At 40.8% G+C, this 24,809-nt stretch overlaps 1 protein-coding gene across 1 annotated transcript; it reads right to left on the bottom strand.

Annotated features, from left to right (window-relative positions):
• On the bottom strand, window positions 16,988–23,834 carry LOC109823982 (auxin transporter-like protein 3). The gene is made up of 9 exons (XM_020390466.1): window positions 23,391–23,834; window positions 19,936–20,494; window positions 19,641–19,823; window positions 19,345–19,460; window positions 19,052–19,235; window positions 18,865–18,962; window positions 18,571–18,778; window positions 17,574–17,831; window positions 16,988–17,432 (listed from the first exon to the last, which is right to left on the bottom strand). The coding sequence occupies exons 2-9, from the start codon at window positions 20,089–20,091 to the stop codon at window positions 17,241–17,243; spliced, it is 1,395 nt and encodes a 464-aa protein (XP_020246055.1). The 5' UTR covers window positions 20,092–20,494; window positions 23,391–23,834; the 3' UTR covers window positions 16,988–17,240.

Raw genomic sequence — 24,809 nt, 5'->3', positions numbered from 1 at the left:
TATTTCTTTTACGTCGACCGGACGTCGACGTTGGCCACCATTCCAGCTATGAGGCCCAAACTCCAGAGAGTTCGGCGGTCGACCGACCCGGTCGACCGACCACCGAGCAGAAACTTCTGCGGTCGACCGGACCGGTCGACCGCCACCAATGCTGAAGCCCAGTGAACAATGTGCACGAATGCGATCGACCGGGCCGGTCGACTGCCACCCAGTTTGCCTGAATCTCAACCTGTCAGCCTCTGCTGCTAGTTCCACAAATCTCCACCTCGGCGAACATTTGCCAAAACTGAGCCGACACCAAAAACACCCCCAAACAATCTCAAGCGGCTGCATCTGCATGTCTGCCTACGTATCCTCTTGCCCAAGGAATCAAGCCGAACGTAGTTCATCCAAATGGCCGCCAACGACCTCAACAATGAAGAATATTCAACAAATTCAAACATTGACCAAACTTCACACCTAATACAACTTTGGTCAACATATCTACAGGGTTATCCTTAGTGTGGACCTTCTCCAACGTGACATCACCATCATCCAATACGTCACGTACAAAGTGAAATCTGACATCAATGTGCTTCGTGCGTGCATGGTAGACTTGGTTCTTCGCCAAATAGATAGCTGACATACTATCATAATATACCTGAATGGTCTTCTGTGCAATCCCCAAATCATCCAACAAGCCATGTAGCCACAAAGCCTCCTTCACTGCTTCAGTCACCGCCATATATTCCGCCTCCGTAGTAGAAAGCGCCACTGTAGACTGAAGAGTGCATCTCCAACACACCGGTGCACTAGCCAATGTAAAAACATAACCTGTAGTGGACCGACGCTTGTCAAGATCTCCGGCATAGTCTGAATCCACGTAGCCAATACAATCCTGCCCTGTCTCATCATTCTTCGCAAATATCAACCCAACATCCACGGTACCCTTAATATACCGTAGAATCCACTTCACGGCCTCCCAATGCCCTTTCCCGGGGTTGTGCATGTACCTAGATACCATGCTCACGGCCTATGATAAATCTGGCCTAGTACACACCATAGCATACATCAAGCTACCCACTGCGCTGGCGTATGGAACCTTGGACATGTAGTCCTTATCCTTCACTGAAACTGGTAACATCAAAGCTGAAAGCTTAAAGTGGAGAGCTAATGGAGTACTCACCATCTTGGTATTACCCTCAAAACTGAATTTCTTTAGCATCTTTTACAAGTAACTCCTCTGTGTAAGCTTCAATCTCCCCTTCACCCTGTCTCGCTCAATCTCCATACCCAATATCTTCTTAGCCTCTCCCAGGTCCTTCATCTCAAATTCAAATGACAACTCCTTTTCTAATTTCCCAATAACTGAAGTGTTCCTGGAAGCTATGAGCATATCATCAACATACAATAACAAATAAATGTGCTCACCATCCTGTAGCTTGCGCATATAAACACACGGGTTATAAGGGCTCCTCGTGTACCCTCGGCCAATCATAAAGCTATCAAATCTCTTGTACCACTGTCGAGATGATTGCTTCAGTCCATAAAGAGATTTCTTCAATTTGCACATCAAATCTTCTCTTCCTGCAGCTTTAAACCTCATAGGTTGTGTCATGTAGATCTCCTCATCTAAGTCTCCATGTAGAAAGGCCGTCTTCACGTCCATTTGGATCAAATCTAAGTCCAGCTGTGCCACCAATGCCAATAGTATCCGAATCGACGAATGTTTCACAACGGGTAAAAATACCTCATTGTAGTCAACGCCCTCAAGCTGTGCATATCCCTTGACAACCAATCTGGCCTTGAACCGAATGTCCCCAATAGAAGATCCCTCCTTCTTGGCATACACCCACTTACAACCAATAGCTTTCTTACCCTTCGGTAGCTTTACAAGTTCCCAAGTGTCGTTCTTCTGAAGAGATTGCATCTCCTCCTTCATAGCATTCCTCCACCTAATGGAATCAGGGATGGACTCTGTCTCCCTGAATGTGACGGGAATAAGATCATCAACGACCTCCACCGATAAAGCATATGCCACCATGACATCATCATATCTAGCTAGCCGACGAATCTCTCTCCTCGGTCTATCTGCTGCAATGGACCCCTGAGCATGACCCTGCTCCTGAGCCTCATCATCCACTGTATCCCCCAAATGCCCGACTGTCATCTCAACTCCTTCCTGTGTCACCTCTGTAGGAGTCTCTATGGGAACAGTGTCAACTGGAGTGGGTGAAGTCACATCATCCTCCACCTGCTGCAATATCCTTCCTGTCTGATCTTCCTCCACCTGCTGAGAAACTTGAGGCTTCATCATGTACGCCTCATCGAATGTGACATCTCTGCTAATGATCATCTTCTTGTCTTGTGGATCCCATAATTTGAAGCCTTTTACACCTTCTCTAAATCCCACAAAGATAGCCTTCCTCGCTCTCGGATTCAACTTCCCATCACTAACATGGAAATAAGCTGGATACCCAAATATCCGAAGAGTCTCATAATCACTAGCCATAGAACCAGACCAACGCTCCAAAGGAATCTTTCCCTCTATCGCAATGCACGACAACCTGTTAATGAGATGACTCGCATAAACTAACGCCTCGGTCCAAAAAGATCTAGCCAATCCACTATGCGTCATCATACATCGTATCTTCTCCAGCAAGGTATGGTTCAGCCTCTCTGTTATCCCATTCTGTTGCGGTGTCTCTCTAACTGTGAAATATCTTCTAATGCCATGATCCCGACAAAACTGCAGAAATGGATCACTCTTGTACTCTCCACCATAAGAGTCTTCACCTTTCTACCTGTCTGCAGCTCCACTTTCTTCTTCCACTCCACAAATATATTCAGGACCTCATATTTATGCTTCATGGTATATACCCAATTCCTCCTGGAATAATCATCAATGAAAGTGACGAAATAATTTGTCCCACCAAGCGATGTGTGCTTAGAAGGGCCCCAAACATCTGTGTCAATGTAGTCTAATATACCTTGAGTGTTGTGAATTACGGTGCCACACTTTACTTTAGTCTTCTTCCCAAGTATGCAATACTCACACAGATCCATCTTGCAGGTCTTTGTACCTTTTAATAGTCCCTGTTTTGCCAATGACTGAAGGAACTTTTCACCTGTGTGTCCAAGCCTCATGTGTCATAGTATGGTAGTATCCTCCTCTGTGGTGATAGAAGCCGCCAGACCCCCTGTAACTGTCTTGCCCTTCAAGTAGTATAGGTTGTTTTCCCTGACACCTCGCATCACCACCATGGATCCCTTCATGACCTTCAAACTAGCATCCTCTAATATCACTCTATAACCGGATGCCTCCAAAATCCCAAGAGAAATGAGGTTCTTCGTCAACTGCAGCACAAACCTCACATCTTTCAATTCCCTAGTCACCCCGTCATACATTCTGATTCTGACTGAGCCAATCCCACTAATAGGACAAACGTGATCGTTCCCCATGAGCACCACGTCTCCTCTCTTCAACTCCTCAAAGTTGATAAATCAATCCCTCTTAGGGCAAATATGAAATGTAGCTCCCGAATCAAGCATCCACTCCGTAGAGTTGACATAACAAACAGACGGTAGTGCGGGACAAGAATAACCGAAAGAATCCGAATCTGAAGTGTCACCAACAACCTTGGCAACATTCACCTCTGAAGCTTGTACAGCTTTTCCCCTTTGCTTCCCGGTTCTATCCTTCAACTTTGGACACTCATTCTTCCAATATCCCTCTTCTTTGCAAAAGGCACATTGATTTCTACCAACACTTTTATGGCCACCCCTATTCTTTGATTTTGAGCAGTTGAACTTTTGGCGGTTTGGACTACGGCCACGAACTGCAAGTGCATCACCCGATGCCTTCTCGGAGGGCTCACAATCATTCTTCCTCAGCTCATAATTCACCAATGCCGAGGTCACCTCCTTGTAGCTAACTGTAGTTCGTCCATTTATCATAGTGAGAACAAAAGTACTAAATTCATCATCTGGCAAAAAACACAATAATAACATCGCCTTGTCTTCATCCTCCACCATGATATCAACATTGGCCATATCCGAAATCAGCTTTGTGAAGTTGTTAACATGCTCTCGAATGGAAACTCCTCTCTTCATCTTGAATTGGTAGAATATTTTCTTCAAATGAAACCTATTCTCAATGCTCTTTGTCAAATATTTTTCATTGAGCGTTTCCCACAATCTCTTTGCCGATGTCTCATTCATCACATCATAAATGAGATCCGGCGTCAAGCATGACCGAATCACCCCACAAGCCCTACTGTGCATTTTCTTCCAAAATTTTGTGCATCTAAGGCGTCCATTACTTGACACCTCCATAAACCGAAGTTAATCTTGCCGTCGAACTTTGGGACATCAATTTTAGTGTTATTGATGCTCAAATTTTGGATCGCCTTTGTCAAAGCCGACCCCGATGTACTAGTAGTACTTGAACTAGCCCTGCTTGTATCACCCATATTGTAGATCTACTCTTCAAACGAGAACCCAACAGTGAATTCTTCGAACAAAACTCCCAAATCCAATCCGGAGCTCTGATACCACTTGTTGTACGCCGCGGAAGCCCCAATTAGCCAAGTCAAAAGCACACACAAGAACAATAGTAGACCACAAGTGAACACAAGCCAACCAATCACAGCAAGTACACAAGATATATGTGGTTCGACAATGTGCCTACGTCCACGGGGCAAGAAGGGGGAAGCTTTACTAATGAAATCAAAGGGGAATACAAATTAGGGTTACAAATTCGACCGACCCGGTCGACCGACCCGGTCGACCGACCCGGTCGACCGACCCGGTCGACCGACCCGGTCGACCGACCCGGTCGACCGACCCGGTCGACCGACCCGGTCGACCGACCCGGTCGACCGACCCGGTCGACCGACCCGGTCGACCGACCCGGTCGACCGACCCGGTCGACCGACCCGGTCGACCGACCACCGAGCAGAAACTTCTGCGGTCGACCGGTCCGGTCGACCGCCACTAATGCTGAAGCCCAGTGAACAATGTGCACGAATGCGGTCGACCGGGCCAGTCGACCGCCACCCAGTTTGCCTGAATCTCAACCTGTCAACCTCTGCGCCCGGTCGACCGCCACCCAGTTTGCCTGAATCTCAACCTGTCAACCTCTGCTGCTAGTTCCACATTGGTCGAGTTGTAACCAACAAGGGATTTCCGATGTCTCACCTGGATAACGTATGACTCAAAAATAAGTATTTGGGTCCTATGCTGAGGGGATCTCTTGTTCGTAATTGCTTCAGAAAGGAAAATAACACTGATTTATCAAGTAAAAGTTAACTTGACTGCCTGTCTTATGATTTTGGTCAATTATTTTGTGGAGCTTCTTAATTTTTAGTCATGCTTAATAATCCTCACATTTATTAGTAAAATTGAGTGAAAATGATAGTATAGTCTCTGTCTCGACAAAGGAATTTTATGTGTCATATTCTTTTCTTTAATGTCCAGTGCTATGAGAACATTAGAGAATTTTAACTCTGATAGAAGAGCTATGGCATTGGAGACATCTATGTTATAGTATTAGTCTATTAGATCTATTTCCAGAATTAATCAGAAAACAATAGATTTTTCTTTTCCATGCACCTCCGATCTATCATGTATGTTATAATGTAATCTTTTTATTTAAGTAGGATTACTATCATGGTAGCTCTAAACTTTTACTCTTTAGAATGGGATGACACTAATTGATATATTGTATTAGACTGACTATTACTTTTCTTACCACTGTGTTCCAGAGTCCTTTATTTTTTACATCAACTAAATGATATTTCCACAGTTTGTTTATATCTTCTGGTGGTGTTTGGCATGTACCCTCCATTTTCCAAATGCATTGTTACCTTCCCAAAACCCGCAGTAAGCCTATGATAATCGATAACTTCATGCCGGCACGTGCACACAGACATTGTAGGATATAAGATCTTGAACCTAGGATTGAGTTACTGCATATTTCTCAGGCTATCCATGAATGTTCCTCAATGAAGTTACCAAAACGTGAAAAGTCTCAAGCCATGTATGAGAAATATCATATTTATTATAATCATGTTAGTTTGATACACATAGTCCATAAATAAAGTTTTTGGTTAAATTATTCCTTGACCTGGTATTGGTAACCGAGCATCATGTTTCAAAAGATCCTGTGTCCAGATCTCATTGTTATCAGAATTTAAACTATATTTGTTTTCCCTCTATTTATGTTTCCTTCTAAGAGAAAATTGAAGGTATTTTCTTGTGGCCCGAGAACCGACATGAGGGAAGTAATAAGAGTTATGCTAGTTTGATTTATATTATTTCCACAAACCAACACATCAAACTGCAGGATTGAGTTGTTCTTTAAAATAGTAGACAAATATTTTTCATTACAATTGATATATTAAGGTAATAACACATTGCTTTGTGCATTTAGTAAATACAATAAGATAGTATCATATCTGTTGACTGTTTTGGATAAGAATATACATATAATATGCATATACCCTCACTGGATTACATCAAATGTAAGTCTATAGGTAATTAAACGTTTCACTAGTTAGTTTTTATAAGAGAGGGAAGAGAGTAAATACAGCATAGGGAAGATACTCTTATCTGCAGCATCTCCTATTAGTTGTTGGACATTTCTCCTCGTAGTTGCTAAATTCTAGGCTTTTGTTGGTGGAAAACAACATGGAATGTGGCTGAGTTGTTAATTTCAGTTACATTTTATTCAATTCTTCAAAACCAATCATCTTGATGCACTGGAGAGCAGTTGTTTTTGACTTCCACCTGCTAATGAGATTAGATGCAGCACTGTTTATTTGGTTGTTGGAGTATATTCAAGCACTACTAACCTGATAATTGTGTATGTTACAATAGAGCCCTTGTAACTTCTCTGGACATTGTTGGGACTTGATAATCACAGAAACTCACCTCTTAAACTAAACTGTTTGTCAACAGGTCAAGAATCTATATAAGTTCTGCAATCATCTAGTGCAAGGATTAACTTTCAACTAGTCATGCTTGGTAATAAAGAGGAATGAAAACGGTCTATCGGATTGAAATCAAGCAGATAATATAGTATTTTTGCTGTATTGATCTATACAGGGGCAGGTCAGATGTAATTACACATTAAGGCAATAGATCTCTTGAGTATAACGATTATGGTTCTTCATTATTGTTCGAATATAAAAGTCCAATTTGCAACCCTTACCACAACTTCAAAGTTTCGGGGTAGTGGTACTATGTTAGGAATCTTTAACATGTTACATGAGCAACTCAGATTCAAATTCATCAGCCTCACGTTTAATGAGGTATAGGAATAAAAAGATACTGTTGCACGAGTCATGTTTCAGTCAATAAAAAGAATCCTCAACCGGTAAGGCGTTGTTAAAATGTAAAATTATAACTCTCACCACTTTTAAGTTTTGCTGCAGTGGAAGGGACCTCTAACATAACATGGTTCACTTAAGCTCGACCTAGCCAGATCCGCCTTCTAGGCATTGTGTCATGTCCATTTCAAGTAAGACATGAGGACGAACAAAGACTTCTAGGCTCTTTTTCCAATATTAGTCTGCTTTTTGATCAGTCAGACCTTATGTTTGTTTATCCTATGGACATGGACATGATTTATCGAAGGTGTGCATGTAAATATTTATGTTCTAGAGGAAAGTCTTAGAGAATCACGGTGAGAGTTGCACTTTTGTTGAGTATGAGTGTCGTGTAGTCAGTGAATGCCAACCTTTAGAATCTACTGTTGGCTATTTTATCTATTTCATATTTTATTATGGACGAGTGAAATTTTCTGGTTTCATCTGCTATATTTCATGTTTAAGAGAGAAACACAGTCCTTGCTCTCTTGTTGCATAGACCAGCCTGCAACAAAAACATAATTGATACTTTGATAGTTGGTCTCAGCTTCTGAAAGTTCTGATTAGATTCCCTCGACTCCTAATGATGTTCAAGCTGTAATTGGGTTTGCCATGTGTGAAACTCACTCATTTGTTTAAATGACTCCAATTCCTTGTGTTTTTGTTCTTACTATAAAATGTATGAATTTGATATTATACACAAATCTAAATGGGAATTTCTTTGGAAATAAATAAATCAATGGTATATTTGGTTAGAGTGCCATGTTACTTGTTCATAATGGTTGGAGTGCCTTCAGTTCGTTTCAATCTTCTTATTAGAGGTTTTACATAGGAGTTACATATTTTTTAAGAAAAAAATTGATTTTAGCTCTGTAGTCCAGAACCTTCCGTGTTCACCATGTTGAAGGTTGTTCCGTCAAATTCATTCAGCCTTATTCCTACAAAATTACGATCACATTCACATAAATTTGATTCTTTTTTTTTGGGTTACTTTATCCATTGAGTTTATCTTCTGCCATGTTCTTAATTTTGTAGCTACCCTTGCAGAAAAGTGGATATCCAATTCTTATCAGTTTCAACCTTTACCATTCCTTTTGTCATACAATAATTCCACTCTGTTCCTTGAAATAAGATGTGCCATACATGAATAATTTTCTTACAGTTTGGTGGTTGTTTATTTCGAAAGTATCTAACTCATTTAAGTCTTCTGTAAACAGGAAATCTTTGTGTTCATCATCATTAAAAAAGGAACATGTACTGGTTTCACACCATCTTGGCCCATCAGGATGCAATAACTTTATGCATCATAGCTCTCAGGTCCAACTCTAAAGTAACCACTGTTCTATTTGCAGTTTATAATCTGTCACAGGCCGGAAGCACCATTGTTTGGTTTAGCTCGTACCTACCAGGTTATTATAAGGTAATAAGATAGAAACGTATCGACATTATCAGTGTTTAATCCATTTAGAAAAAGTATTTCATTTTCCTTCCACCTGATACATCCATAGGATGCTTCGTTTCGATATTACTTTTCTGATCAGCGACATATATGCAGTATTTGGCAAGCCTTCGCTCTTGTTTTGTAATGGTTGTTACTTGGATCTATCCATCTTTCTTGTTCTCCAATAGAGAAGATCTAAATCAAATCTACTGTGACTCTCAATCTGCTAAAGATACCCTCTACATCAAATCCTTAGCCAGATGCGTGTACCGATTGATTACTGGGGACCTCTCTCTGAAATCATATATCCCATACTCAGAAGTATCTGTCCATAAAAACCATAAAGAATCTTCCAAAGACATCCACATGGCAACTATCAGCTGGTTTCCTCCTCAAATCATGTACATGTACTAAATACATGGCTTGTTACCGTACTTTAATCTTACACAATAATTACTTGCCAATTTTCAGCTTCGCACCTTGATCTGGTTATAGAGATTATCTTTGGTGTGTGGTCTCTTTCATGTTTTCGCTATTGTATAAAGTATCCTATATCCATATGTTTTTTTTTTGAAAGCTCTGCATGTTGAAGGACCTATATGTTAACACAGGACGACAGGTTCCATCTTTCATAAGTAGCTACCTGTTAGTAGACATATACTGCTTTGATCTTTTGAGACACAAATGTCTAACTGTATTTGGTGTTGCTTTTGCTTAGGATAAAGGATAGAGCTTTAGTCAAAGGACTTACCCAAGTGCATTTTAGAGAAACGGAATTTGACATAATACAGGAGCTTGATACTCTTAAAATTCCAAGTTCTTGCCACGAAATAAAAACATGTCGTGGATTTGCTTGAAGAAGATTGAATAGGATTGGATGTGAGAAAACAAGTTGGAAGGATCATAAAAACTGCGAAAGAATGAAAAAAAAAGGAGTGGGAAGTTTGCGCAAAATCAAATTTGAGTGAGTGATCATGAGAGGAAATTTTTTTAGAAGGAATCACATAATTAGGCTTTTAGTTTCTTTTCTTGAGACGAGGTATGAAGTTTGGCTTTCCCGGACCTCAATTTTTTTACTTGATTATCCAACATCCAGCTTCAGGCTTAAAGAGTTGAGAAGATGGAGCATTCCATGGAAGTAAATGTCTAAAAAACACAAGTGTTGGAAAGTTGCGGTAGTTCTTCTAATTCTCTTTAAGTCATACATTCTTTAAGCGTTGACTGTTCATTATTATCCTTAATTTTTTAGCTGTACTATTTTTTGTTAATCTTCTCTTCAGGACACTTTTTAACCAAATCAATAAACTAGCATTATCTCAAGAATGTTGCCACATAAATTAAAAGAGTTAGTAGATGATTGACACGTAGCACAAGATTGACATGTAGTACAAAATATTGGCTGTATGATCCCGTACTGCATTGGAGAAAAACTCGGGTTCTTGTTGTTATTGTAGTCACCTGTTCCTTTCGACAAAATATTTATACTTCCCAAATAATACTTCTTTTTGACTGGAAAGCAAGCAGAGAACCAGTGGATACACCTAGCATGGAATTTACATGCGTATAAAATCTCTTTTTATTTCCGTTTCAGAAGAGGTTCTCGTGGTATTTTTGATTGAGAAGTCGATAAGACTAGTTTCACGTCTCTCACTCAATCAGTATTATACCTCGTCTCAAACAGTCCCCCTCAACTAGATGCGGTGAGTTAGATCGGTCTGGATAATAAAGTCATGGGAGTCAACCGCAACACAGGCTAGTCATTTCTTACTGTGGCTTGAGCCAAAATGATATGTTGCACGCAAGTGGTTCAGGGCTTACATCATGCTAACAGGCGTTCATGGTTCCAGACCGTGACAATTAGAACACCTAGAGTCCACAGATCAAGCAGTAGATTAGACTGACCCATCCCAAGTGACGAAAGAACAAGCAAAGTCGACACGGGACCTCTGTTCTGGGGGGCGGGGGGAGTTGAGCACCATGAGCCTTGGTCCGTTGACATGAAGTCGACTGAAAGTGATTCAGTTAGACGAGAAAAGGTCGATAGACTGATACTAGCTATCGTGTGGCCATAAGAGAGAAACTACCGAACAATAGATCATAGGTATCTATTATTGCAGCGAGATATATAGCTGCCATCAGCCCATCACTTCTCGGTGGCTTTTCGACTAAAGGTTGCAATTTAGGTAGCTTAATTTTACATATTTTTTCTATATTGCTGATACATGACATCAGACTCAAAGGGACATGTACACGCTGATGCAGTGAAAAGTAACAATAATTGGAAATGACGAGAACTGTACCCCATAACCCATCTTATTTTGAAGGGTTAAGATTTTGGTTTGTTCTTGCTGTTTGTTTTTGAAAGTGTCGCGATGGAAGGCGGTAGATGGTGCCATGTATGGATTGACTCGTACCGGGTTCGGATATGACACTTACCATATCCATATCCGCTTTTTATAAACGGATACGGATACGGATACAGATCATTCACATCAGTAGTTCCCATAGAGTCCATGGTGCTAACCGAATTTGCAATAATCATTTGGTTTCATTCACATCAAGATACAGAAAAGGGCTAGAAGTTGAGGAAATTAGATAGACGTTGGGTTTGTTCTCCGGGCGCCTAAAGGTTTTGCTATTCCTTTCCTTGTAAAGACCCACCAGAGAGAAACAACAACGTGCAGAGACACAAAAGATAAGAACCCATTTCCAAGGCTTAATCAACCCTCTTTTTTCATCAAATCACATGACAAGTTCAATAGTTTGAGCTTTTGGCCTCAACCCTTTGGGTGCTTGTTCTAGTGTTGGACCTGCACCGAATCACCATCATCTTGTTGTCTTTAGATGGCACTGATTGATGTTCACATGCATGGACCAATCTCCCCTTGGATCCAGAAGGATGAAATGCACATGCAATCTTATGTGGGAGATAGTAGCACAAAGAAGCGTCACTACCGCGCATGCTGTAAACCACACGGAGAAAGGAAGCGTACCTTTTGTTGGAACTTGAAAGCTAGCTAGTTTCAAGATTGTGAAGCTCAAGTAGGGAGTCACTTACCCAATTTTCCTCGTGTCCGTTTTGCAAAAAAGGCCCTTATAGAAATCATGTATTGGGCTATATTAAGCAAACCCTCCAAACCTAAATGGTTTGTTCAGTATTCGCCATAAATAATTGTGTCCCCCATATAGGAATATGATCCTTCTTGGAAATTGGGGGACTAGTTTACAAGTTCAAGGAGAAGTTTAAGACGGGTTAAAATGGCTAGAATATCAATAAATTTGGATTATCTGATTGTTCAGACTTTTAAGTACAGTATTTATTGATTCTTGGGAAATTAGTTTAAGATTTTTTAGAACACAGTTTAGGTAAGAGTAGCAGAAGAGCAGAACAGAAGAGGCCATAACCAAAGTCACAAGTAGCTTAGTGAAGTTGTAGCATCTCGACACGTAGATATTGCATCTTGAGATCAGTTGAGTCAATTTAGCAAAGAGTATGTTTACTCGGTAACTTGCTCAAGCACAGCAGGATTTACATATTGTTAGGGTACACACCAACAATAACGCGTCGAATGGATATGTAATACACAGAATAAAGGTACAAAAAAGCAATCATAGTACTCACAGATATATGTGATTTACTCATTTGGAGCTACTCCACAGTGCAACGACGACGCCAAATTCTTTTATATCCCAAAAAAATAGATAAAAAAGAACACACTCTCTTGATCAGATACAGTCCAAGAACTCTCACAATCTCTCTTTGTGTTTTCTCTCTTACTCTTCTATGAGAGTAGTTGTTTCTGAGATTAATTTTTCTGAAGAGTTTAGGTCCTATTTATAGTGTTTGGGAAACATTATGCACAAATAAAATATTATCAGTGGGACCCGCCACTAACAATAAAATATTTGTGGGACCCACATCCTTTATAAATTCTCAACAATGGCTGCAACGAATTTGAGTTTTCTTCTTGTGGGGCCCGCCTTTGTGGGTCCCACTTTTATTTTGTTGGCTGACAATATCCCACTTGAAGATTTGATTGAATATCAATCACATCCTCACACCCTTCTTGGTTGCATCATCCGGATGTCTTGTATTTTGGACGTCTTGCACGGTCCTCAACATTCTCAACGGAGGCTGCACACAGCCTCACCTTCTCGAGCGGAACTGGCTTGGTCAGCATATCGGATGGATTGTACCTCGTATCAATCTTTACAAGCTTGAACTCGTTCTTGCTTTGTCATCTCCGTATGGCATGGTGTTTCACGTCAACATGCTTGGTCCGAGCATGAAATGCCCATTTTCTGACAAGTGAATGACACTCTGACTATCGAAGTGGATGAAGTATTTCTCAAAGCTTACTCCAAGCTCGAGAAGAAAAACCTTCAACCATAGCAACTCCTTTGCTGCCTCTGCTGCAAACACGTACTCCGGTTCGGTTGTCGACAAAACCACAGTATTCTGTAAGTTGGATCTCTAACTTATCGCTCCACCACCCAAGATGAAGATGTAGCCGCTAGTGCTCCTTCTTGAGTCTATATCCTCAGCGTAGTCTGCATCACAAAATCCCTCTAGCTGCAAATCCGTCCCGCCATACTTAAGATAACGATCGAACGAGCATCTCAAGTAGTGTAGAAGCCACTTAACTGCACCCCAATGTTGTTTCCCTAGATTGCTTATGAAGCGGCTTATAACTCCCACTCCTTGTACAATATCTAGCCTCGTGCACACCGTCGCATACATCAAACTCCCGACGGCAGATACGTATGATATGTTGGCCATAAACTCATTCTCTTCAGTAGTCTCTGATGCTTGGGTCTTTGATAGCTTGAAATGACTTGCAAACGGTGAGCCCACCGGTTTAGCTTTCTCCATGCCAAACTTTTTAAAATCTTCTCAATGTAGGCCTTCTAAGATAACCTCAGCCTTCGTGCTGATCTGTCTCTGATGATCCTCATCCCAAGAATCTGGTTTGTTGGATCTAGATCCTTCATCTCGAAGCACTCAGAGAGACGCCCCTTGAGCTCCTCAATGCGGGCCAAGTCGGGCTCTGCAATTAACATGTCATCAACATAAATCAAGAGTATCACATAGGATTCGCCATATCTCTTAATGAAGCAGCAATGGTCTGTGTTGCATTTGAGAAAACCGTTCTCTTCCATAAAGTTCTCAAACTTCATATACCATTGTTGCGGAGCTTGCTTCAGGCTATACAAGCTCTTGCGCAAGCGACACACGAGGCCCTCCCTGTCTCGTTCCTCGAAGCCCATTGGTTGATGCATATAGATCTCTTCCCCCAAATCTCCATGAAGGAATACCGTCTTCGCATCCATATTCTCTAGATGGAGATCTCGACTGCCATAATGCTTAGCATAGTCCGGATCATGGTCAACTTGAAGACGGGAGCAAAAACATCAGAATAGTTTATCCCTGCTTTCTGCTCATACCCCTTCACTACAAGCCTCGCCTTGTAGCATCTTTGTCCATCGGATTCATCATTGACCCGATAAATCCACCGATTGTGAAGAGCATTTCTCCCTCTTGGAAGCTTTACGAGCTCCCAAGTCCCATTCTTCATCAAGAACTTCATTTCTTCCTCCATGACAGACTCCCACTAGTCCCGAGCTTTGCTGGTCTGCTGTACCTCCTCATAGCTCTCTAGCTCACCATTGTCAGTCAGGAAAATATAATTCATGGTGGAAAGGTACCTCTCTGATACCCTCGAATTTCTTGGAGCTTTGCGAATTGCGATCAACAGTTCTGCTGGATCCTGTTACTGTGCATCCGACACGTCTTCTTGGTCTCTGTCTTCTATGATGACTGGTACCTCACCCCTGTCCTCACTGTCAGTAATATCCGGGACAAGAGGGGGAGATAGCTGACTCCCACTCACTTTTTTGGTCTTGTACACTGCATTCTCATGGAACACGAAGTCACGACTGCGAACCACCTTGCGCGCATCGTGATCCCAGAAATGGCACCTATACTCATCTCCTCCATAGCCGATGAAAGAGAGCTTCTTTGACTTTAGATCAAGCTTTGATCGGTCTGCAGGATTGGTCATGACATAGGCGTCACAACCGAATACTCGTAAGTGCTCTAGCTTCATCTTTTTTCCGGTCCAAGCCTCCTCAGATATCCCATAACTAAGAGCCGCGGATGGCCTGCAGTTGATCAAGTATGTAGCAGTATTGATAGCTTCGACCCAAAAACTCTTGGGCAATCCGGAGTCGATGACCCACGCATCCTTTTTGTCTTTAAGAGATAAGAGAAGTGCATCTGAATCCGTCTCGTGCATAGGATTGGCTGCATCATCAGCCCGATCATCGCCTGCTGATGCTGGAACAGAAACTCTGCAGTCCCGTACAAAGTGACCATTCTTTACACATCTGAAGCACTTCCCTTCACCGTAACCATTCGGGTTTGGCCCTTTAGACTTTCCTCTGGATTTTGATTGGCCTCGTTGTCCCCTACCCTTCTTCTGCGCACGCCCTCGTGCCTCGACATGCAGAGCACTCCCATTGCTAGAGGCCTTAGCTACTGAGACTTTGCGGCGAGATTCTTCATCTAGAATTACCCTAATCACTGTATCGAGCTTCATCTTTTCATTTCCATTGGCGTTGCTCACCACCATCACCATATTATCTCATGAATCTGGCAGACAAGAAAGTAGCAGAAGAGCTTGGATCTCATTGTCGAACTTGAGATCTACTGCAGTAAGCTATTGCACCACAGTCTGAAATTCGTTCAAGAAGTCTGCCACGCGAGCTCCTTGCTGCATCTTTAGATTGAACAACTTCATCATCGGGTACACCTTATTTGAAGCAGACGGCTTCTCATACAGCGCCTCTAAGGTCTCCATCAACTCCTTGGTGGTGGTCGCATGCGAGACGTTGTAAGTCACATGCTGGTGAAGGTTGAGCCTGATAGTGGCAAGTGCTTTATGATCGAGCATCTTTTACTTATCGTCGTCCATTTTCTCGGGTTTTCCGGCCTCTCCTTGGAGGGGTAGGAAGAGATACTTCTGATACAAATAGTCTTCAATTTACATCTCCAATACCTAAAATTTTGGCCGCTGAATTTCTCAATTCGAAGCCTGTTGTCTTCAACTGTAGATCCTATGGCGAAAGATTACGTCTTTCCCGAACCGTATTTGTGAATAGTAATAGTAATTGTAAATAGTATCGTACTGGTAAATAGTGTCGTATTGCCTAGTGCCTTAAAAGAGTAAGTAATAATCTAACTTATTTTCTGATGTGAAGGATCCACTTTTAGTGGCAGGCACAGAGCATACGATAAGCAGATATATATACTCTAAGTCAGGCTCTGATACCAGTTGTTAGGGTACACACCAACAATAACCCCTCGAATGGAGACGTAATACACAGAATAAAGGCATAAAAAATCAATCACAGTACTCACAGATATACGTGGTTCACTCATTCGGAGCTACTTTACGGTGTAACGACGACGCCAAATTTTTTTATATCCTAAAAGAATAGATCAAAGAGAACACCTCTCTTGATCAGATACACTCTAAGAACTCTTAGAATCTCTCTCTCTGTGTGTGTTTTCTCTTTTACTCTTCTATGAGAGGAGTTATTTCTGAGATGAATTTTCCTGAAGAGTTTAGGCCTATTTATAGTGTTTGGGAAATACTATGCACAAATAAAATATTATCAGTAGGACCCGTCACTAATAATAAAATATTTATATGACCCACATCCTTTATAAATTCTCAACAATGTCTGCCACTGAATTTGAGTTTTCTTCTTGTGGGCCCGCCTTTGTAGGCCCCACTTTTGTTTCGTTAGGCTGACACATATTCCATCTCCACGAAAGTATAAGCTGAAGTTGGGCTCGACGCTAGCATATTTTTACATGGTTTTCTTCACGCATCAAATGCTTAACCTTGAGCAGATCCCGAGATTTACACACCTTGCAATTTTTTTCCCCCTCCCCTTTTTAAGGTCCTAAATTTTTAGTCTTGAGCTGCTCTTGGATTGATGTCCGGTACAATAAGTGGAGCAAAACTTTTAGGACTCCGGCCTAGGCAACTCGTTAAGCCAATTATCTTTTGTAGGAGAGGAATATTTTGGGGCCCCTTTTCACCTCTTCTCCACTGAGCTAGAAAGGTAACTTCGGTTGCCCTACCTCACCATTTGGTCCTTTTTCTTTTCCTTAATTTCTATATTCATGTGAAATAAAAGCAACACCTTGATTGATAATTAGTAGCGATATCCGTTAAAATGATAGAACATAACAGGAATCTAAAAAGATTAAAAAAAAAAAAAATCTTCTCGTCTCTTGAGCAAGCCTCACATTTCATCAGTGAATACATACAATCTAGAACTTACACAATACTTTCAAACGCACTCTCAAAATACTTGTTTATCCCTTAGCTTTTTTTTTTTTCCTCCAATTTTGGCGAGTAGAGGGGATGTACATCTCCCTAATGCCTAGGAGGGCATTGGTAACACTTGGTAAATAGTCCAAATGTATCAACTTGACGTATGAAATTAACCACGCTTGCCCAACCCCCAAATCCAAATCCAACCACCAATACCCAAACCACCACAAAACAGTTCATTGAGTACAAACCAGCCCAGCCTCCTAAGAACTTCGGAGGCCTCTCCACAGCATTCTGAAAGCAAAACACAATCCAATTAACTAAAGAACAATAGCTAGCTAGCTATATATCGTGTAAGAGCAATGCTAACTGGACTGCGAATCTCATATTAGTTTTGTACTGCAAGACACATATATGCGTGTGGGACTAGTATACCTCTCTTGCTGAAGCTGGAGCAAAGACTACCATGTGAGCCAAGGCCGGAATTATGTACACCGTGAAGGTCACAAGGAGAGATCCAACGGTGGAGTTTATGGGGCCGAAGAATGGGAATATAATTGCGAGGAACCATATAGGGATCACCACAGGGAGCCTTGCGAGGGCCTTCTTCAGCAAACTCTTGGTCTCATGCATGCCGATGGCTTTCTCCCATACGAAGTAGAGTGGAGTAGAAGCAAAACCGAAGGTTATAAACTGTAGAACAGTAAGGATATGCAGGAATCAGTGGCACAATTAATAGGGAGGAATTATATCACTATTGTCAAGGCCCCCCCGAGTCATTAGTTTGGTAGAAGTTAGTAAAAGACTGGCCGCAACTTATGATTCTGCGCCTGAATGTTCCTATCTTCACTATGCTTATCCATCGTACTCACTAGAAATAAAATGTTTGAAAAGAGTTGAGCTAGGCTACTACTTATAGTGTCCAAGATGTAGGTACTGCAGATTTAATTTTAAAATTTGGGTTTACAAATTGAAAATATGTACCGTCAGGTCTGATGTTCACACGGAATACGAGCGTAGGAACAAGATTTCCAAAGATTCAGAAGGGTTTTTAATCATGTATCAAGGCATAAAAAATTATACAATTTACAACATTTCAACTTTTATTTTTGACAACATGAGATATATGGTCAGAGCACCACATTGACTCATCCTATATTTTCTTTCTACATAGTTGATTTGTAGTAAGTATTTTGAATTTGGAAATCCAAATTTCAAGTTTAGATCTATAGTACACGCATCTTGGATGCTATCAATTCCTAGCTAGCTTAAATCATTTAAGAAAATTTGCAGCGGTGCCTATTGTACATTGGTTATCACATCTACTGTCATCCGTTGAACCATACGTATGCCTGTGTTAACCAACTTTTGTCCCCTGCAACAGTTGCATGCAAATGGAACTATACTCAATGAGGAGGAGCCAGAACCTTACCTGATGAATGAGCATGAGGATAACCGCAGTATCCCTGAACCCACTCCTTGGGAGCAAAGCGAAGGCATTAGAATGATCTAGAAGCATATCCCCAAATGCCCAGTACACTGCAGAGGCAGAGGGCAAGGTCAGGGTCAGCACATACAATGTTGCCACCAGGTATATGAGCTTAAACTTCTGCGGCTTCCACATCGCATGCATAATCTCGCTGCCCAAAACGAAGATCACCAAAATTATCCACAAAATTACGAAGAAATCGTTAAGATAACAGCTGCGATCGATTAAGAATCCTACACTGTAACAGCATGGCCTCCAAATGTGTAGAGAATGTTGGTTGATCCCGTGAAGTATAGCACCATCTTGCTGGGTCCCGAATGCTGCACTCCTTCGACCTTGAAAAAAGCGCATAAATTTGATGTTCAGAAATCGAAAATTGTTTGAAAGAAGCGTTACAGTTGGTTGGGATTTTACGTATTTATACCTGGCCGTGGAGTAAAGACGCAATTGTTAGGTACCAAGCAGTGTAAGTTGTCATTATGAGGCCAAGACATGACCACATTCTGTAATTGTGGAAGGAGGGGATGAACACTGATGTTGCACAACATGCCCCAAAAATATATGTCCATGTCCTCTTATCTAAGCTGTCATTTATGTAGTAAATATTGCTGCAATGAAAATATTAATAAATAAAAAAAAGAGTTAGTTCTTGAAGAGAGAGGGGGGCAAACAAAAGAGTTGATTTAGAGTATGAAAGTCCCCAACTCTTTTATTTACCTTGCACAGGCAATTAGCTGGATAACTGCTCCAAAGAGAAGGAAAGTGCAGTTGAAGAGGAGTCCTATATTTCTCCAGTGCTTGCCCAGGAGCCCATCGAGAACCTCAAACCACTGGAAGCATCAAAACAGAGGTATACACGGTTAATTTTCTTTTACTGAAATAAAATTACAGTGAGAGTTTCACAATATTCTCCTACTTTTTCAATCATATGACCAAAAGGGTCTTTTCTTTTCCTGTGAGAATCTTATGTACTGCAAACTCTCTTATCCATAAGAAAAATAAACAGATAAAGATATTACATGATTCCGAAAATCTACTTTCTCCCTCTCTTTTCTAGTCCTGTACTCTAAATAGAGTACGGTTATCAAATAAGCAGTCCAACTTCCCATTAGCCCATAAAACAACTGAAACAGGATCCCTGACACCATCCCTAGCTGAGAGAACGAGTATGGCAATGTCAACAGCACCTGAGCCACCTACATGGATCGTGCAAAGATTGTATAGCGTTCATAAGCTTAAAGTTATGTGATGTATACGAATATAGTTTTTTTTTTTTTTGTTTCTTTTTAGTTGGTAATTAATATATACCTGGTTAGAAGAACAACTGAACCAAGCGTCATAGGCTGAGCCGCCGTGCCAAAAGAGCTTGGAGAGCTTGCTCTTCGAACTCTCCGTGTCTTCGGTCTCTCTCTCCATTTCGACGTAGTTTCCTGCTACGATCGTCTCGACTTTCTCCGATGCCATGGCCCCTGTGCTTCGTTTGTTTGGTATGTTTTGGGGTGGTGAGAACGGAGAGGAGGTGTGGGGATTATAAAGGGAGGTGGTGATGCATTCTAAGGCTTACTGCTGTCGTGCCGTGCTCTTTGCTCGCCTGTTTGTTAAGAGCTTTGCTTTTCTTTGGAAAGTTGGGAGTCTGGGGCCGGGCTTGGCCAGCAGCGCACGAGCGGTCTGGCCCATGATAGGACTTTTATTGCAAAATGAAAAGCCCATCAAGATGAGTTTTGTCGTGGTCCACGCAAGACTTAGGGATGGCAACGCACAGCTTCATAAATTACGGCATTGTACCAATGGTAGGAGTAGGATTGATCTGCACCCGGTTAAGATTTTCCATGCATGGGGAGAGTTGGCTACGGATCTATTTGTCATCCTAAACCCAAACCCAATTACTTTTCATACTTTTTTTGTTCGTATTGTTTGCTCTTGGATCCATGCAGAAGTTTCAAAATCCAATGATCCAAAGATAGATGGATCTTGGTACACCATTAATACAGTAGACACGGAATATATTTGATACTTTTGCTACGTGTATGTGTGATGTGCGTAGATATGTTGGTCTGTATATATGAGAGCTTTGGACAGCGGTCAATATACTTTTTAGCTATGAATCAATTGTTCGATGTTAACTTCCACATCATGACCTTGATGAAAATTAAACTCATTAATTCAATCAAAATTGTTATATCATGCAAATTACCATCTGAAAATTGAATGTAACTCATTAAAAAAACTCATATAATTGCAAGAGTAAACGGGGACTCGTGTGTTTCTCCATAATGTTAGTGAGTGTATGGATGTGATACATCTAGACCCGATCATCATTATACTCATATATGATGAATTGGATGTATGTCACGTCAGTGACACACCCCAAAATATGAAGGGAGACACTAGCCTCCGTTGACTATTAATAGAACTGGTGTTATATCCAACCTCTGGACGCCAATACTAATTCAAATCAAATATAGGTCATGTTAGACCTGTTATTTAACCCGGCTCAACTACCATCCCAATATTTTTTATTTTTTATTTATTTTTCACTTGCACCGTGACATGCTTGATAGAGACTAGCTAAGAGTGAATAGCTACGGAGCCCACCCAAGGAATGGAGGCTCATCACTACATGCACTACAAGGGGCCCAACAAAGATGGGTTAAACATATTTCCCTACTAATTAATCTTTGTTATCGCAAGATAAACCAATCACTTAGATGGGGTTAATGATTACATTGGAGATGTAGAGGGTGGTGCTTCACATGATTAAGTCACACGTGTGACAACTGGCTACCCCTTTTATATATGCAAGGCAGTGGCCCTGTGAGAATTGTGGGATTCTTCTTCTTATGTTTATTTTTTGTGCACATAGGAATGATTAGGGAGCCCCATGAGGGGGCAAGCCCGTCTTAGTTTATAGATTTCCTAGGGATGCAAGATTGGCTTTATGATTTAACAAGCTTGAACCTTAGTAATTTGCCATGATTAGTTATGTTAATTAAGTTTCAATGGTGACCACGATAGCTTGTAATAAGCTGGTGGGTGGTTGGTGAAAGGGATGGTAGTTTTCTCTCGTAATCTTTTTTCTTTCCTTTGTGTGTGACAAAGGATGGGCAAGCTTTATCTCTAATAAAGCAAAGACGAAGATTGATAGTGGCAAAAGTACAAACTTGAGTTCATGTAATCTCTGGACTTCTATCATGTTGCATTGTCATTATGATGAAAATTAGATACGCTCATGTTCAAGTTACACGTTCCTAATAATCTTATTAAAAGAAAAATATGTGTCTCTACTTACAAAAAATAATTAAGACTACTAATGAATTTGAAATGTGTATATTCATTAAGAAGGTTACCAATTGATTCCTCATGATTAAACAAAATAACAAAGGAAACACAGCTGGGATAGTAGGATCGGTTGATGCAACTAAACTTTAACTATAATTGTCTTTTTTTTAGACCGAATTTGTATGGAATAAATATCTTGATATGTGAATTCAAACTGAAGATTGTGATCGTGTTCTTTGAATTTATATATATATGAGAGAATTTCCTTACATGAAAAGCTTAATCGTTAGTCTATATTACAAAAAACAGAGAACGCTTTCATACATGTCTAAAACACGCCAACTAGCTAGAAATCTATTAGAGATAAATAATTGACATATATACCGTGAGAAATTTTTTGAAGCCCTTCCAAACTTTGAAAGGCCAAGAATTCCAATTTCTATCATTGTAGAAGTTTGACTTATCAAAACTCTATTTTCTTAAAGCCTTAAAGTAAGGTAGGGGCGCTCCAAATATCTCTTTTACTAATTATAACTATAGTAATGAGTACATATTTCGGCCTTCAATGCTATGATTAATCCAGTTAATTAAAAATTAAGATAGTATAGTCGGTTGATTTTGTACAATTTTCATGAGCCCCTTCTTCTCTTTTCCGACGTGTTCGAGTGGTTTAGTACCGCTTTTGGGACCAATGCAATTTGGTTTCAAGGACCATCACTCAGTTGAGATTTAAGTTTGTAAGACCACAATTGAGTTTGTTGGCTTTTTTGTTACTTTCGGTGCCTAAAATGATTCATGGGTTTTTGAGTAACATGGGATGGATGGGATGGGTAGTTGCTATATAAGCTTACATTTCAAGGGGTATATATGTAGGGATTAAAAAAATGATAATTTATTTGGATAAAAACATGATTACTACATATCTATATATATCCGGATATATAGGTACAGTATGAAAATAGATATTCAGTGAAATACTTAAATATTTCACCAAAAACAAATACTCAGTGAAATATTCAAATATACAGTATGAAAACAGACATTCAGTGAAATATTCAGATCTGCATCCGAAATATTTGAATGTATATTGATTATAGAATTTATAATTATTTTGACTATTAGATGAGATCTAGTCCAAGTTTTTTAGATCTGGTGAGCATATTAATAGGACTTGCTAGCTAGTATATATCATATGACTTACAGGAATAGATGGTTTGTTACGTGCTCTTGGATTTTTCATGTGTGAGAGCATTTATGTTGCTTTTTCATGGGTAAGGGAATTTATTTTCTTTATTTTTTTTCAAGTGTGGGAGCATTTTCATTGGTGATTCATTCCAGCATCTTCGAAAATCACCAATCCAGGTATTAGGTTTCATCCTTAATGTTCTAAAGTTTTTAACCACATATCTGCTTTATTCTTCTTTAGTAGTATTCTTATGTGTGATTTTGAGAGAACTGCCTATGTTATATGTAGATCAACGTACCTCGACGACGACGGCGCAGACAAGGCGAGGACTCAGAGATCGCCTGACGCGGTTGAGGAGATTGCCTGCGTGGAGAGGCGAGTCACTCGCCTGTGGTGAACTCGCCTGATGGCGAGGTTTGAGCTCACTTACAGATCTGTAGGTGAGGGCAGATGCGGGAGCTCGCCTGATGGTGAGGTTTGAAGGCGAGATTGGAGCTCGTCTGTTGGCGGATGTAGAGCTCGCCTGCGCGGTGGAAGACAGCTAGCGTAGATCTCACCTGCTGGGTCTCGAACTAGCCTGTTCGAAGTTCGCCTACGGAGCTGTGGTGGGATCCAGCTGGATCCCACCCGATTGAAGAGAACTCGCCCTAGGGTTTCCCTATAAAAGGGAAACCCTATTCACAGAGCGACGGAGGAACGAGCAGCAAGGAGCGGAGCTTGAGCGCGAGCAGAGAAGAAAAAATCCGGTGGCGGCTGCGATTTTGATGCCCCCAAATTTGTTTCAGCTCTCATTAATTAAAGGAGAGGTGGAGTTGAGCAATTAAGATAGGGGGTTATTTAAGAGAGAGTGGTTGAGCATTGATTTTAGATTAAAAATCAATTGCTATTTGTTTGAGAGATCTCAAGTTTGAGATCCTCTCTCTTATTTGTAATTTTTTGTTATTAATAAGAAATTAGTGTGTCGTTCCCGTGGACGTAGGCAGGTTTGCCGAACCACGTAAAATCTGGTGTCTTGCATTTGTGTTACTTATTCTAGTTGTTGATTAGTGTTCCAATCTCGTTTGTGATTGTGTGCATTCGGTTCCGCTGCGCACAACAAGTGGTATCAGAGCTCCGAGTTTGGCTTGAGATTCGATTTAGAGAAGAAAGCTAAGCCTTGGATTCTCGTTTGAAGAGATTGGATTATCGAGATGACCGAAACAAGTACATCAGGATCGTCTCTGTTGAAGGCGATACAAGCGTTGATCATTAATAATACAAAAATTGATGTTCAAAAATTTGATGGCAAGATAAATTTTGGTTTGTAGAGGTGTCAAGTGATGGATGCATTAGACGCCCAAAATTTAGAGGAGACTCTTGAATTACAAGAGAAACCCGAGGATATAGAGAACAATGTTTGGAAGAAAATGAATAGTAGAGCGTGTGAGATTATTCGATCATGTTTGGCGCCGGACTTGATTTATGATGTGATGAACGAGACATCGGCGAAACGGTTGTGGGAAACACTCAATGAGAAGTATTTGACGAAGAGCATTGAGAATCGGTTTTATTTGAAGAAGAGGTTTTACCAATTCAAAATAAAGAGGGGAGTTTCCATTAGAGAACATGTTAATAACTTCGCAAAATTGCTATTAGATATGGCCAATATGGATATCATGGTAGAGGATGAAGATAAGGCAATGTTGTTGCTATGTTCATTGCCAGAGGTTGATTTTGG

This window comes from Asparagus officinalis, chromosome 9 (genome assembly GCF_001876935.1).
Source record: "Asparagus officinalis chromosome 9, Aspof.V1, whole genome shotgun sequence".
Classification (NCBI taxonomy): domain Eukaryota; kingdom Viridiplantae; phylum Streptophyta; class Magnoliopsida; order Asparagales; family Asparagaceae; genus Asparagus; species Asparagus officinalis.
This window is presented reverse-complemented; position numbering and strand designations above follow the sequence as displayed.

Coding starts and splice junctions, on each gene's coding strand:
- LOC109823982 (XM_020390466.1), bottom strand. CDS start 20,091: ATGGCATCGGAGAAAGTCGAGACGATCGTAGCAGGAAACTACGTCGAA. Junction 19,824..19,935: donor TCAGTTGTTCTTCTAACCAG/GTATATATTAAT, acceptor CGATCCATGTAG/GTGGCTCAGGTGCTGTTGAC. Junction 19,461..19,640: donor ATTTTCGGAATCATGTAATA/TCTTTATCTGTT, acceptor TTTTGATGCTTC/CAGTGGTTTGAGGTTCTCGA.